Raw genomic sequence first — 14,196 nt, forward strand, 5'->3', positions numbered from 1 at the left:
CGGCGCTCCCTCAGTACTGCCCCTCTGAAAGTGCGGCGCTCCCTCAGTACTGCCCCTCCGACAGTGCGGCGCTCCCTCAGTACTGCCCCTCCGACAGTGCTGCGCACTCTCAGTACAGTCCCTCCGACAGTGCGGCGCTCCCTCAGTACCGCCCCTCCGACAGTGCGGCGCTCCCTCAGTACTGCCCCTCCGACAGTGCGGCGCTCCCTCAGTAAAGCCAGTCCGACATTGCGGGGCTTCCTCAGTGCTGCCCCTCCGACAGTGCGGCGCTCCCTCAGTACTGCCCCTCCGACAGTGCGGCGCTGCCTCAGTACTGCCCCTCCGACAGTGCGGCGCTCCCTCAGTACCGCCCCTCCGACAGTGCGGCGCTCCCTCAGTACTGCCCCTCCGACAGTGCGGCGCTCCCTCAGTACTGCCCCTCCGACAGTGCGGCGCTCCCTCAGTACTGCCCCTCCGACAGTGCGGCGCTCCCTCAGTACTGCCCATCCGACAGTGCGGCGCTCCCTCAGTACTGCCCCTCCGACAGTGCGGCGCTCCCTCAGTACTGCCCCTCCGACAGTGCGCGCTCCCTCAGTACCGCCCCTCCGACAGTGCGGCGCTCCCTCAGTACCGCCCCTCCGACAGTGAGGCGCTCCCTCAGTACCGCCCCTCCGACAGTGCAGTGGTCCCTCAGTGCTGCCCCTCTGACAGTGCGGTGCTCCCTCAGTACTGCCCTTCCGGCAGTGCGGCGCTCCCTCAGTACCGCCCCTCCGACAGTGCGGTGCTCCCTCAGTACTGCCCCTCCGACAGTGCGGCGCTCCCTCAGTACTGCCCCTCCGACAGTGCGGCGCTCCCTCAGTACTGCCCCTCCGACAGTGCGGTGCTGCCTCAGTACTGCCCCTCCGACAGTGCGGCGCTCCCTCAGTACCGCCCCTCCGACGCTCCCTCAGTACTGCCCCTCCGACAGTGCGGCGCTCCCTCAATACTGCCCCTCCAACAGTGCAACGCTCCCTCAGTACTGCTCCTCTGACAGTGCGGCACTCCCTCAGTACTGCCCCTCCGACAGTGCGGCGGTCCCTCAGTACTGCCCCTCCGACAGTGCGGCGCTCCCTCAGTGCTGCCCCTCCGACAGTGCGGCGCTCCGTCAGTACTGCCCCTCCGACAGTGCGGCGCTCCCTCAGTACTGCCCTTCCGACAGTGCGGCGCTTCCTCAGTACTGCCCCTCCGACAGTGCGGCGCTCCCTCAGTGCCGCCCCTCTGACAGTGCGGCGCTCCCTCAGTACCGCCCCTCCGACAGTGCGGCGCTCCCTCAGTACTGCCCCTCCGACAGTGCGGCGCTCCCTCAGTACTGCCCCTCTGAAAGTGCGGCGCTCCCTCAGTACTGCCCCTCCGACAGTGCGGCGCTCCCTCAGTACTGCCCCTCCGACAGTGCTGCGCACCCTCAGTACAGTCCCTCCGACAGTGCGGCGCTCCCTCAGTACCGCCCCTCCGACAGTGCGGCGCTCCCTCAGTACTGCCCTTCCCACAGTGCGGCGCTACCTCAGTACTGCCCCTCCGACCGTGCGGCGCTCCCTCAGTACTGCCCCTCCAACAGTGCGGCGCTCCCTCAGTACTGCTCCTCTGACAGTGCGGCGCTCCTTCAGTATTGCCCCTCCGACAGTGCTGCGCACCCTCAGTACAGTCCCTCCGACAGTGCGGCGCTCCCTCAGTACCGCCCCTCCGACAGTGCGGCGCTCCCTCAGTACTGCCTACCCGACAGTGCGGCGCTCCCTCAGTAAAGCCAGTCCGACATTGCGGGGCTCCCTCAGTACTGCCCCTCCGACAGTGCGGCGCTCCCTCAGTACTGCCCCTCCGACAGTGCGGCGCTCCCTCAGTAAAGCCAGTCCGACATTGCGGGGCTCCCTCAGTACTGCCCCTCCGACAGTGTGGCGCTCTCTCAGTACTGCCCCTCCGACAGTGCGGCGCTGCCTCAGTACTGCCCCTCCGACAGTGCGGCGCTCCCTCAGTACCGCCACTCCGACAGTGCGGCGCTCCCTCAGTACTGCCACTCCGACAGTGCGGCGCTCCCTCAGTACTGCCCCTCCGACAGTGCGGCGCTCCCTCAGTACTGCCCCTCCGACAGTGCGGCGCTCCCTCAGTACTGCCCATCCGACAGTGCAGCGCTCCCTCAGTACTGCCCCTCCGACAGTGCAGCGCTCCCTCAGTACCGCCCCTCCGACAGTGCGGCGCTCCCTCAGTACCGCCCCTCCGACAAGTGAGGCGCTCCCTCAGTACCGCCCCTCCGACAGTGCGGTGGTCCCTCAGTGCTGCCCCTCTGACAGTGCGGTGCTCCCTCAGTACTGCCCTTCCGGCAGTGCGGCGCTCCCTCATTACCACCCCTCCGACAGTGCGGCGCTCCCTCAGTACTGCCCCTCTGAAAGTGCGGCGCTCCCTCAGTACTGCCCCTCCGACAGTGCGGCGCTCCCTCAGTACTGCCCCTCCGACAGTGCTGCGCACCCTCAGTACAGTCCCTCCGACAGTGCGGCGCTCCCTCAGTACCGCCCCTCCGACAGTGCGGCGCTCCCTCAGTACTGCCCCTCCGACAGTGCGGCGCTCCCTCAGTAAAGCCAGTCCGACATTGCGGAGCTCCCTCAGTACTGCCCCTCCGACAGTGCGGCGCTCCCTCAGTACTGCCCCTCCGACAGTGCGGTGCTGCTTCAGTACTGCCCCTCCGACAGTGCTGCGCTCCCTCAGTACCGCCCCTCCGACGCTCCCTCAGTACTGCCCCTCCGACAGTGCGGCGCTCCCTCAGTACTGCCCCTCCAACAGTGCGACGCTCCCTCAGTACTGCTCCTCTGACAGTGCGGCAGTCCCTCAGTACTGCCCCTCCGACAGTGCGGCGGTCCCTCAGTACTGCCCCTCCGACAGTGCGGCGCTCCGTCAGTACTGCCCCTCCGACAGTGCGGCGCTCCCTCAGTACTGCCCTTCCGACAGTGCGGCGCTCCCTCAGTACTGCCCCTCCGACAGTGCAGCGCTCCCTCAGTGCCGCCCCTCTGACAGTGCGGCGCTCCCTCAGTACCGCCCCTCCGACAGTGCGGCGCTCCCTCAGTACTGCCCCTCCGACAGTGCGGCGCTCCCTCAGTACTGCCCCTCCGACAGTGCGGCCCTCCCTCAGTACTGCCCCTCCGACAGTGCGGCCCTCCTTCAGTACTGCCCTTCCGACAATGCGGCGCTCCCTCAGTGCCGCCCCTCCGACAGTGCGGCGCTCCCTCAGTACTGCCCCTCCGACAGTGCGGCGCTCCCTCAGTACTGTCCCTCCGACAGTGCGGCGCTCCCTCAGTTCTGCCCCTCCGACAGTGCTGCGCTCCCTCAGTACTGCCCCTCCGACAGTGCGGCGCTCGCTCAGTACCGCCCCTCCAACAGTGCGGCGCTCCCTCAGTACTGCCCCTCCAACAGTGCGGCGCTCCCTCAGTACTGCCCTTCCGGCAGTGCGGCGCTCCCTCATTACCGCCCCTCCGACAGTGCGGCCCTCCCTCAGTACTGCCCTTCCGACAATGCGGCGTTCCCTCAGTACCGCCCCTCCGACAGTGCAGCGCTCCTTCAGTATTGCCCCTCCGACAGTGCTGCGCACCCTCAGTACAGTCCCTCCGACAGTGCGGCGCTCCCTCAGTACCGCCCCTCCGACAGTGCGGCGCTCCCTCAGTACTGCCTACCCGACAGTGCGGCGCTCCCTCAGTAAAGCCAGTCCGACATTGCGGGGCTCCCTCAGTACTGCCCCTCCGACAGTGCGGCGCTCCCTCAGTACTGCCCCTCCGACAGTGCGGCGCTCCCTCAGTAAAGCCAGTCCAACATTGCGGGGCTCCCTCAGTACTGCCCCTCCGACAGTGTGGCGCTCTCTCAGTACTGCCCCTCCGACAGTGCGGCGCTGCCTCAGTACTGCCCCTCCGACAGTGCGGCGCTCCCTCAGTACCGCCACTCCGACAGTGCGGCGCTCCCTCAGTACTGCCACTCCGACAGTGCGGCGCTCCCTCAGTACTGCCCCTCCGACAGTGCGGCACTCCCTCAGTACTGCCCCTCCGACAGTGCGGCGCTCCCTCAGTACTGCCCATCCGACAGTGCAGCGCTCCCTCAGTACTGCCCCTCCGACAGTGCAGCGCTCCCTCAGTACCGCCCCTCCGACAGTGCGGCGCTCCCTCAGTACCGCCCCTCCGACAAGTGAGGCGCTCCCTCAGTACCGCCCCTCCGACAGTGCGGTGGTCCCTCAGTACTGCCCCTCTGACAGTGCGGTGCTCCCTCAGTACTGCCCCTCCGACAGTGCGGCGCTCCCTCAGTACTGCCCCTCTGAAAGTGCGGCGCTCCCTCATTACCGCCCCTCCGACAGTGCGGCGCTCCCTCAGTACTGCCCCTCTGAAAGTGCGGCGCTCCCTCAGTACTGCCACTCCGACAGTGCGGCGCTCCCTCAGTACTGCCCCTCCGACAGTGCTGCGCACCCTCAGTACAGTCCCTCCGACAGTGCGGCGCTCCCTCAGTACCGCCCCTCCGACAGTGCGGCGCTCCCTCAGTACTGCCCCTCCGACAGTGCGGCGCTCCCTCAGTAAAGCCAGTCCGACATTGCGGAGCTCCCTCAGTACTGCCCCTCCGACAGTGCGGCGCTCCCTCAGTACTGCCCCTCCGACAGTGCTGCGCACCCTCAGTACAGTCCCTCCGACAGTGCGGCGCTCCCTCAGTACCGCCCCTCCGACAGTGCGGCGCTCGCTCAGTACTGCCCCTCCGACAGTGCGGCGCTCCGTCAGTAAAGCCAGTCCGACATTGCGGAGCTCCCTCAGTACTGCCCCTCCGACAGTGCGGCGCTCCCTCAGTACTGCCACTCCGACAGTGCGGCGCTGCCTCAGTACTGCCCCTCCGACAGTGCGGCGCTCCCTCAGTACCGCCCCTCCGACAGTGTGGCGCTCCCTCAGTACTGCCCCTCCGACAGTGCGGCGCTCCCTCAGTACTGCCCCTCCGACAGTGTGGCGCTCCCTCAGTACTGCCCTTCCGACAGTGCGGCGCTTCCTCAGTACTGCCCCTCCGACAGTGCGGCGCTCCCTCAGTACTGCCCCTCCGACAGTGCAGCGCTCCCTCAGTACTGCCCTTCCAACAGTGCGGCGCTTCCTCAGTACCGCCCCTCCGACAGTGCGGCGCTCCCTCAGTACCGCCCCTCCGACAGTGCGGCGCTCCCTCAGTACAGCCCCTCCGACAGTGCGGCCCTCCCTCAGTACTGCCCCTCCGACAGTGCGGCGCTCCCTCAGTACTGCCCCTCCGACGGTGCGGCGCTCCCTCAGTACTGCCCCTCCGACAGTGCGGCGCTCCCTCAGTACTGCCCTTCCGACAGTGCGGCGCTTCCTCAGTACTGCCCCTCCGACAATGCGGCGCTCCCTCAGTACTGCCCTTCCGACAGTGCTGCGCTTCCTCAGTACTGCACTGCAGTGTCAGTCTAGATTTTGTGCTCAAGTCCCTGGAGTGGGACAGTGAACCCACAACCATCTGACTCAGAGGCGAGAGCGTTACCCACTGTGCGAGAGCTTGCAAAGTCACGCGATGTAGCAACAACTTGTTCAACATCTTTTTTACATAACCTGGAGCCAGGTGTCACAAGCACTGTGGCTAAATTGGCATATGGTACAAAGCTATGAAGGTGGTAATAGATGCTGAGAGGCTGTTTCCCCCCTGGCTGGAGAGTCTAGAACCAGGGGTCACAGTCTCAGGATAAGGGGTCGGCCATTTAGGACTGAGATGAGGAGGAATTTCTTCACTCAGAGGGCGGTGAATCTTTGGAATTCTCTGCCCCAGAGGGCTGTGGAGGCTCAGTCGTTGAGTATATTCAAGGCTGAGATCGATAGATTTTTGGACTCGAGGGGAATCGAGGGATATGGGGATCGGACGGGGAAGTGGAGTGGAGATCGAAGATCAGCCATGGTCTTATTGAATGGCGGAGCAGGTGCTAGGACCCCAGTTATTCTCAATATATATTAATGATCTAGACGAGGGAACTAGATGTAATATCTCCAAGTTTGCAGACGACACAAATCTGGGTGGGCGTGTGTGCTGTGAGGAGGATGCCGAGAAACTCCAGTACGATTTGGACAGGTTGGGCGATTGGGCAGACGCAGTATAATGTGGATAAATGCGAGGTTATTCACTTCGGTGGCAAAAACAGGAAGGCAGATTATTATTTGAACGGCAATAGATTGGGAGAAGGGGAAGTGCAATGAGACCTGGGTGTCCTTGTGCACCAGTCGCTGAAGGTAAGCATGCAGGTGCAGCAGGCGGTTAAGAAGGCAAATGGTATGTTGGCCTTCGTAGCGAGAGGATTCGAGTACAGGAACAAGGATGTCTTGCTGCAGTTGTACAGGGCCTTGGTGAGACCACACCTTGAGTATTGTGTGCAGTTTTGGTCTCCTTATCTAAGGAAGGATGTTCTTGCCATCGAGGGAGTGCAGCGAAGGTTCACTAGATTGATTCCTGGGATGAGAGGGCTGTCCTATGAGGAGAGATTGTGTAGAATGGGCCGATACTCTCTGGAGTTTAGAAGAATGAGAGGTGATCGCATTGAAACATACAAAATTCTCACAGGGTCGATGCTGAGAGGCTGTTTCCCCCCTGGCTGGAGAGTCTAGAACCAGGGGTCACAGTCTCAGAATAAGGGGTCGGCCATTTAGGACTGAGATGAGGAGGAATTTCTTCACTCAGAGGGCGGTGAATCTTTGGAATTCTCTGCCCCAGAGGGCTGTGGAGGCTCAGTCTTTGAGTATATTCAAGGCGGAGATCGATCGATTTTTGGACACTCGGAATCGAGGTATATGGGGATCGGGTGGGAGAGTGGAGTTGAGGTCGAAGATCAGCAGTGATCTTACTGAATGGCGGAGCAGGCTCGAGGGGCCGAATGGCCGACTCCTGCTTCATATCTTCTTGTGTAGACTCCAAAACTGAACGGGACCAGCTTGCAGGAGCATTGGAACACAGTCGGGGATTGAATTTCAATGTGGAAAAATGCAAAGTGCGACGCACGGGATGGGGCCGGGGGGCCACGAAATCCAGGAAGGGACTAGCGCTGAGGTGGAAGGAAGATAATGTACATGGAAAATGAGGGAGATCTGGCTGGGGGGGGGGGGGGGGGCTGACTGACAATAAATTGAAGCTGTCGCAACATTGCTGGGTGGCAGTGAGCGAAGCAAATCAGAGGTCGGGATGTTTTGAAAGGTCAACATTGAGCCGAAAGAGTGAGGCAATCCTCGCACTTCACAAGTCATTGGTGCAACCACACTTGGAATACCGCGTGTCACTCCCGTTGTAAAGGGGAGCGCCGGGAGTGGGTGAAAGATTCGGCCGATCCAGTGAGGAACAATGACCAGCTTGAGTAAGGAAGGCGTGGTGAGCAGGGGGCTCCTGACCCTGGGAAACTGCGAGCATGCGACTGCACTGCAGTGTCAGTCTAGATTTTGTGCTCAAGTCCCTGGAGTGGGACAGTGAACCCACAACCATCTGACTCAGAGGCGAGAGCGTTACCCACTGTGCGAGAGCTTGCAAAGTCACGCGATGTAGCAACAACTTGTTCAACATCTTTTTTACATAACCTGGAGCCAGGTGTCACAAGCACTGTGGCTAAATTGGCATATGGTACAAAGCTATGAAGGTGGTAATAGATGCTGAGAGGCTGTTTCCCCCCTGGCTGGAGAGTCTAGAACCAGGGGTCACAGTCTCAGGATAAGGGGTCGGCCATTTAGGACTGAGATGAGGAGGAATTTCTTCACTCAGAGGGCGGTGAATCTTTGGAATTCTCTGCCCCAGAGGGCTGTGGAGGCTCAGTCGTTGAGTATATTCAAGGCTGAGATCGATAGATTTTTGGACTCGAGGGGAATCGAGGGATATGGGGATCGGACGGGGAAGTGGAGTGGAGATCGAAGATCAGCCATGGTCTTATTGAATGGCGGAGCAGGTGCTAGGACCCCAGTTATTCTCAATATATATTAATGATCTAGACGAGGGAACTAGATGTAATATCTCCAAGTTTGCAGACGACACAAATCTGGGTGGGCGTGTGTGCTGTGAGGAGGATGCCGAGAAACTCCAGTACGATTTGGACAGGTTGGGCGATTGGGCAGACGCAGTATAATGTGGATAAATGCGAGGTTATTCACTTCGGTGGCAAAAACAGGAAGGCAGATTATTATTTGAACGGCAATAGATTGGGAGAAGGGGAAGTGCAATGAGACCTGGGTGTCCTTGTGCACCAGTCGCTGAAGGTAAGCATGCAGGTGCAGCAGGCGGTTAAGAAGGCAAATGGTATGTTGGCCTTCGTAGCGAGAGGATTCGAGTACAGGAACAAGGATGTCTTGCTGCAGTTGTACAGGGCCTTGGTGAGACCACACCTTGAGTATTGTGTGCAGTTTTGGTCTCCTTATCTAAGGAAGGATGTTCTTGCCATCGAGGGAGTGCAGCGAAGGTTCACTAGATTGATTCCTGGGATGAGAGGGCTGTCCTATGAGGAGAGATTGTGTAGAATGGGCCGATACTCTCTGGAGTTTAGAAGAATGAGAGGTGATCGCATTGAAACATACAAAATTCTCACAGGGTCGATGCTGAGAGGCTGTTTCCCCCCTGGCTGGAGAGTCTAGAACCAGGGGTCACAGTCTCAGAATAAGGGGTCGGCCATTTAGGACTGAGATGAGGAGGAATTTCTTCACTCAGAGGGCGGTGAATCTTTGGAATTCTCTGCCCCAGAGGGCTGTGGAGGCTCAGTCTTTGAGTATATTCAAGGCGGAGATCGATCGATTTTTGGACACTCGGAATCGAGGTATATGGGGATCGGGTGGGAGAGTGGAGTTGAGGTCGAAGATCAGCAGTGATCTTACTGAATGGCGGAGCAGGCTCGAGGGGCCGAATGGCCGACTCCTGCTTCATATCTTCTTGTGTAGACTCCAAAACTGAACGGGACCAGCTTGCAGGAGCATTGGAACACAGTCGGGGATTGAATTTCAATGTGGAAAAATGCAAAGTGCGACGCACGGGATGGGGCCGGGGAGGGCCACGAAATCCAGGAAGGGACTAGCGCTGAGGTGGAAGGAAGATAATGTACATGGAAAATGAGGGAGATCTGGCTGGGGGGGGGGGGGGGGGCTGACTGACAATAAATTGAAGCTGTCGCAACATTGCTGGGTGGCAGTGAGCGAAGCAAATCAGAGGTCGGGATGTTTTGAAAGGTCAACATTGAGCCGAAAGAGTGAGGCAATCCTCGCACTTCACAAGTCATTGGTGCAACCACACTTGGAATACCGCGTGTCACTCCCGTTGTAAAGGGGAGCGCCGGGAGTGGGTGAAAGATTCGGCCGATCCAGTGAGGAACAATGACCAGCTTGAGTAAGGAAGGCGTGGTGAGCAGGGGGCTCCTGACCCTGGGAAACTGCGAGCATGCGACTGCTCACAGTGTGCCCGCGAAAGGCGGCCGCACTCTCTGGCAGCCACTGTGCGAGAAGCCGCAGTTTGCTCGTCGAGTTTAATCGTTCCACAAGGAGAGGGGGGGGGGGGGGGGAATCCCAGCTCGCGCCCGCGTCTTGCTCGCGCCGAACCAGTCTCGCGCCGACGCCTGGCGGTACCTGTATGATGGCCGTCTGGAGAGTATCTCTCTGGATTTCTGTGACGATGACACACTGTCAGACGACTCCTGGGAATCATCGCTCTCCGACAGCGCCGACACCTTGCGAAAGAAAACGCGGGGAAAGTGTAAGCGGCGATGCAGCAGAACACGGATACTAGAGCCGTCCCGGCGTTACTCTCACCCGCACCCCGCACGGTCTCTCCCCATACCCTGCGGCTAGTGTGCAGGGCCCCCCCCCACGGGCTCTGTGCTGGCATATGGTGTTCTATTTTCTCTTCTGTAGCACGGGCCTGGTCACTGCACTTTCCATACTGCCCACGGCCGAATCTGCAGTTCCTCAACCCCCACTCACGCTGGAGTAGAAAGCTCCCTCTTAACATAGAAACACAGAAGATAGGAGCAGGAGTAGGCCATTTGGCCCCTCGAGCCTGCTCCGCCATTCAATGAGGTCATGGCTGATCATCCAAATTCAGTACCCTGTCCCTGCCTTCTCCCCATATCCCTTGATCCCTTTAGCTTTAAGAAATATATCTAACTCCTTCTTGAAAATATTTAATGAATTGGCCTCTACTGCCTTGTGTGGTAGAGAATTCCACAGGTTCACCACTCTCTGGGTGAAGAAATTCCTCCTCATCTCAGTCCTAAATGGCTTACCCCTTATCCTTAGACTGCGACCCCTGGTTCTGGACTCCCCCGCCATCGGGAACATCCTTCCTGCATCTAGTCTGTCTAGTCCTGTCAGAATTTTATAAGTTTCAATGAGATTCCCTCTCATTCTTCTAAACTCCAGCAAGTATAAGCCCAATCGACCCAATCTCTCCTCATATGTCATTCCTGCCATCCCAGGTATCAGCCTGGTGAATCTTCGCTGCACTCCCTCCATGGCAAGAACGTCCTTCCTCAGATAAGGAGACCAGAACTGTGCACAGTACTCCAGGTGTGGTCTCACCAAGGCTCTGTACAACTGCAGCAAGACATCCTTGCTTCTGTACTCGAACCCTCTCGCTACGAAGGCCAACATACCATTTGCCTTCTTAACCGCCTGCTGCACCTGCATGCTTACCTTCAGCGATGACCGGGAGCAGGAACCCTGGCACATTCGCTGCCCCACCCCGACAAATACCCAAAGAATGCAGCCTGGACGAAGCAGCGACACAACAGCGAGGCAACACCACGGCAGCGACACAAGGGGACAGTCACCCCCACCCACACAATACAACCCAGAGAAAGTCACCGTGCGCACACACACACACACGCACACACAGTACAAATGATTACCGACACAGCCCCTCTGTCACTCGCTGACAGAATCCAGCTGAAGCAACAAAAAATAAAAACTTCAGAACATCTTTGAAAACCGCTTTAAGAATGAGAGGAAGACGAAGAGGTTAAAGGTAATTATTCTGCGTGTATCTCGCGCCGGGCAACTACCACTGGGGTCTGGAGTTCGTCCCCAGGGGAGAACACCTCGGGGAGCTTAGCAATTACACGGGATAGACGGCACAGTAACAGGCCATTCGGCCCAACCAGTCCACGAGCCTCCTCCCGTCTTTCCTCATCTAACTCTATCAGCGTAACCCTCTATTCCCCTCTCCCTCATGTGCTTGTCCAGCCTCCCCTTAAATGCATCGATACTATTTGCTTCAACCACTCCCTGTGGTAGCGAGTTCCACATTCTCACCACTCTCTGGGTAAAGAAGTTTCCCCTGAATTCCCCATTGGATTTCTCGGTGACTATCTTATATTGACGGCCTCTAGTTCTGCTCTTCCCCACAAGTGGAAAACACTCTCTCTGTATCCACTCTAATCAAAACCTTTCATGATTTTAAAGACCTCTATTAGGTCACCCCTCAGCCTTCTCTTTTCAAGAGAAAAGAGACCCAGCCTCTTCATCCTTTCCTGATCGGTATAACCTCGCATTTCTGGCTATCATCCTTGTAAATCTTCTCTGCACCCTCTCCAGTGTCTCTAGATCCTTTTCTATAATATGGCGACCAGAACTGTACGCAGTGCTCCAGGGGCGGCCTAACCAAGGTTCGATACAACTTTGTTGGAATATGACACCCAGTGAGAAACAGAACGCCCAGTGTAACAGGAGGGTGTGAAAGATTAAAGGACGCGCAGCCTAGCAGGCAGGAAGGCACAGATTGAGATCAGTCGAAAAGCTCCTGCCAGTTGTCTGAAGGACACTGTGCCCATTAACCGAGCCTCGCTGCTAGTTATTTGCACACTGCGGTCTGTAAACATACTCCTGGATTGGTATTCCCTTCCTTCCGCTACCCCCCCAACCCCCACTCTCCCTCCTCCAATGACTCATTTACGACCCGCACTACACACACACACACACACACACACCCGGAAACGAGTCTGCGAACTTCGCTCTCCCAGCCTCTGGCTCCCTTTACCGAGCACGGCCAGCGTGTGGGTCCCAGTACTGGCTGATTACTGTGTCAAGTTCCGCGGCACCAGCTTGTGGGGGGGGGGGGGGGGGGGGTGGGGTGGGGGGAGAGAGAGTCACGTGCATCGACAGAACCGACACAAGTTTAAAAACAAAAAGTGCCTGTCCAGGGGCCGCCCACTTCTGCAGGGGTGGCGGTGGGGGCGCGGCGACACAAACACTCCCACTCGTAGGAAACGTGAAGTGGGCTACCCTTCCAAACGGAGTCAACAGGTGCTTTCTGTGCAGATTCACAGCGAGTGCCGATCGCCGCCCCTCAATAAGACAGTCCCCACGATCTCCCAGCTGTCTGTCCGAACAGGCTGCCGTTTTTTTTTTTGGGTGACACACCCCCACTTACCCCCCAACCTCGTACAAATCGTCAAACCCCGCCCCCCGCCCCCCGCACTAGGAGCACGGTTTCTGGCACATCTAGACTCCGGCGCTTTATAATGCCGCTCGCGAGTTTGCTTTCTGCGTTATTCACAAGTTAAAGTAAAGGGTCTGACCCCCTCGATTGCAGTCCACACCGATCTGCTCAGGGTGGTTAGATTCCGGGGGGATAAGGCGGGGTTTTCCGCGGCCCCCTCAGCCACTTCCTGGCTCTCTCCACCTAATTCCCCTTCCTGTCTCAGCTGCCATTGCTTCTTCATCACGCCAGGGATTGTGGGAGAGGTGACGAGCCCGAGCTGTGCAGCTGGCTGCCGGAAGCCAGTGTGCTGCCTGCTCTCTCTCTCTCTCTCTCTCTCTCAAGAGCCCCACGCTGTGGCAGCTCCGCTCGTTGCAGCCAGCCTGTGCTCCCGAGCTGCCCCTCGCTCGTACCCGAGCTCCCCCGCTGGCTCGGCTTCGGAAGTGCAGGCTGCGGCCGAGACTCACAGGCCCAGAAGGCCACAGAATCCACCCTCCAGCTCGAGTTAACCCCAGCCCAGGCAGTCCCAAGGTAAAATCAACTGGGATTCCGGCTCCTGATCACCCACGCCCGCTGGAAAACCGTGTGTCTACCCTACCGAACCCCCTTCATAATCTTAAAGGCCTCCATCAGGTCACCCCTCAGCCTTCTCTTTTCCAGAGAAAAGAGCCCCCAGCCTGTTCAGCCTTTCGCGATAGTTATAAATCGCTCAGTTCTGGTATCATCCTTGTGAATCTTTTTTTTTGCACCTTCTCCAGTGTCTCTATAGAATATGGAGACCAGAACTGTGCACAGTGCTCCCAGTGTGGTCTAACCAAGGTATATGGAGACCAGAACTGTACACAGTGCTCCAAGTGTGGTCTAACCAAGGTATATGGAGACCAGAACTGTGCACAGTGCTCCAAGTGTGGTCTAACCAAGGTATATGGAGACCAGAACTGTACACAGTGCTCCAAGTGTGGTCCAACCAAGGTATACAGAGACCAGAACTGTGCACAGTGCCCCAAGTGCGGTCTAACCAAGGTATATGGAGACCAGAACTGTGCACAGTGCTCCAAGTGTGGTCTAACCAAGGTATATGGAGACCAGAACTGTGCACAGTGCTCCAAGTGTGGTCTAACCAAGGTATATGGAGACCAGAACTGTGCACGGTGCTCCAAGTGTGGTCTACCCAAGGTATACGGAGACCAGAACTGTGCACAGTGCCCCAAGTGCGGTCTAACCAAGGTATATGGAGACCAGAACTGTGCACAGTGCTCCAAGTGTGGTCTAACCAAGGTATACGGAGACCAGAACTGTGCACAGTGCTCCAAGTGTGGTCTAACCAAGGTATATGGAGACCAGAACTGTGCACAGTGCTCCAAGTGTGGTCTAACCAAGGTATACGGAGACCAGAACAGTGCACAGTGCTCCAAGTGTGGTCTAACCAAGGTATATGGAGACTAGAACTGTGCACAGTGCTCCAAGTGTGGTCTAACCAAGGTATATGGAGACCAGAACTGTGCACGGTGCTCCAAGTGTGGTCTAACCAAGGTATAGAGAGGGCGGAACTGTGCACAGTGCTCAAAGTGTGGTCTAACCAAGGTATATGGAGATCAGAACTGTGCACGGTGCTCCAAGTGTGGTCTAACCAAGGCATATGGAGACCAGAACTGTGCACAGTGCTCCAAGTGCGGTCTAACCAAGGTATACGGAGAGCAAAACTGTGCACAGTGCTCCAAGTGTGGTCTAACCAAGGTATATGGAGACCAGAACTGT

The 14,196-nt window shown here is 58.2% G+C and overlaps 1 protein-coding gene across 3 annotated transcripts in view; it reads right to left on the bottom strand.

Annotated features, from left to right (window-relative positions):
• The window catches only part of LOC147097215 (cyclic AMP-dependent transcription factor ATF-1-like), a 96,082-nt gene extending 83,375 nt beyond the window's left edge, over positions 1-12,707 (bottom strand). Inside the window, exons 1-2 of one of the 3 annotated variants that reach the window (XM_085973100.1) lie at positions 12,539-12,707; positions 9,591-9,691 (exon numbers count right to left, since the gene is read on the bottom strand). In XM_085973100.1, the coding sequence (XP_085829226.1) occupies positions 9,591-9,691; positions 12,539-12,682 (245 nt within the window). In that variant the 5' untranslated portion in view covers positions 12,683-12,707. Of the gene's footprint in view, positions 1-9,590; positions 9,692-10,655; positions 11,320-11,997; positions 12,044-12,538 lie in introns of those variants that run through there. The other 2 variants (XM_085973104.1, XM_085973102.1) reach the window with 2 other exon arrangements.
• Between the last annotated feature and the right edge of the window lie 1,489 nt (positions 12,708-14,196).

The sequence above is a fragment of the Somniosus microcephalus genome, chromosome 33, assembly GCF_052327205.1.
Source record: "Somniosus microcephalus isolate GS21.2 chromosome 33, FLI_Smic_1.0, whole genome shotgun sequence".
In the NCBI taxonomy this organism is placed as follows: Eukaryota; Metazoa; Chordata; class Chondrichthyes; order Squaliformes; family Somniosidae; genus Somniosus; species Somniosus microcephalus.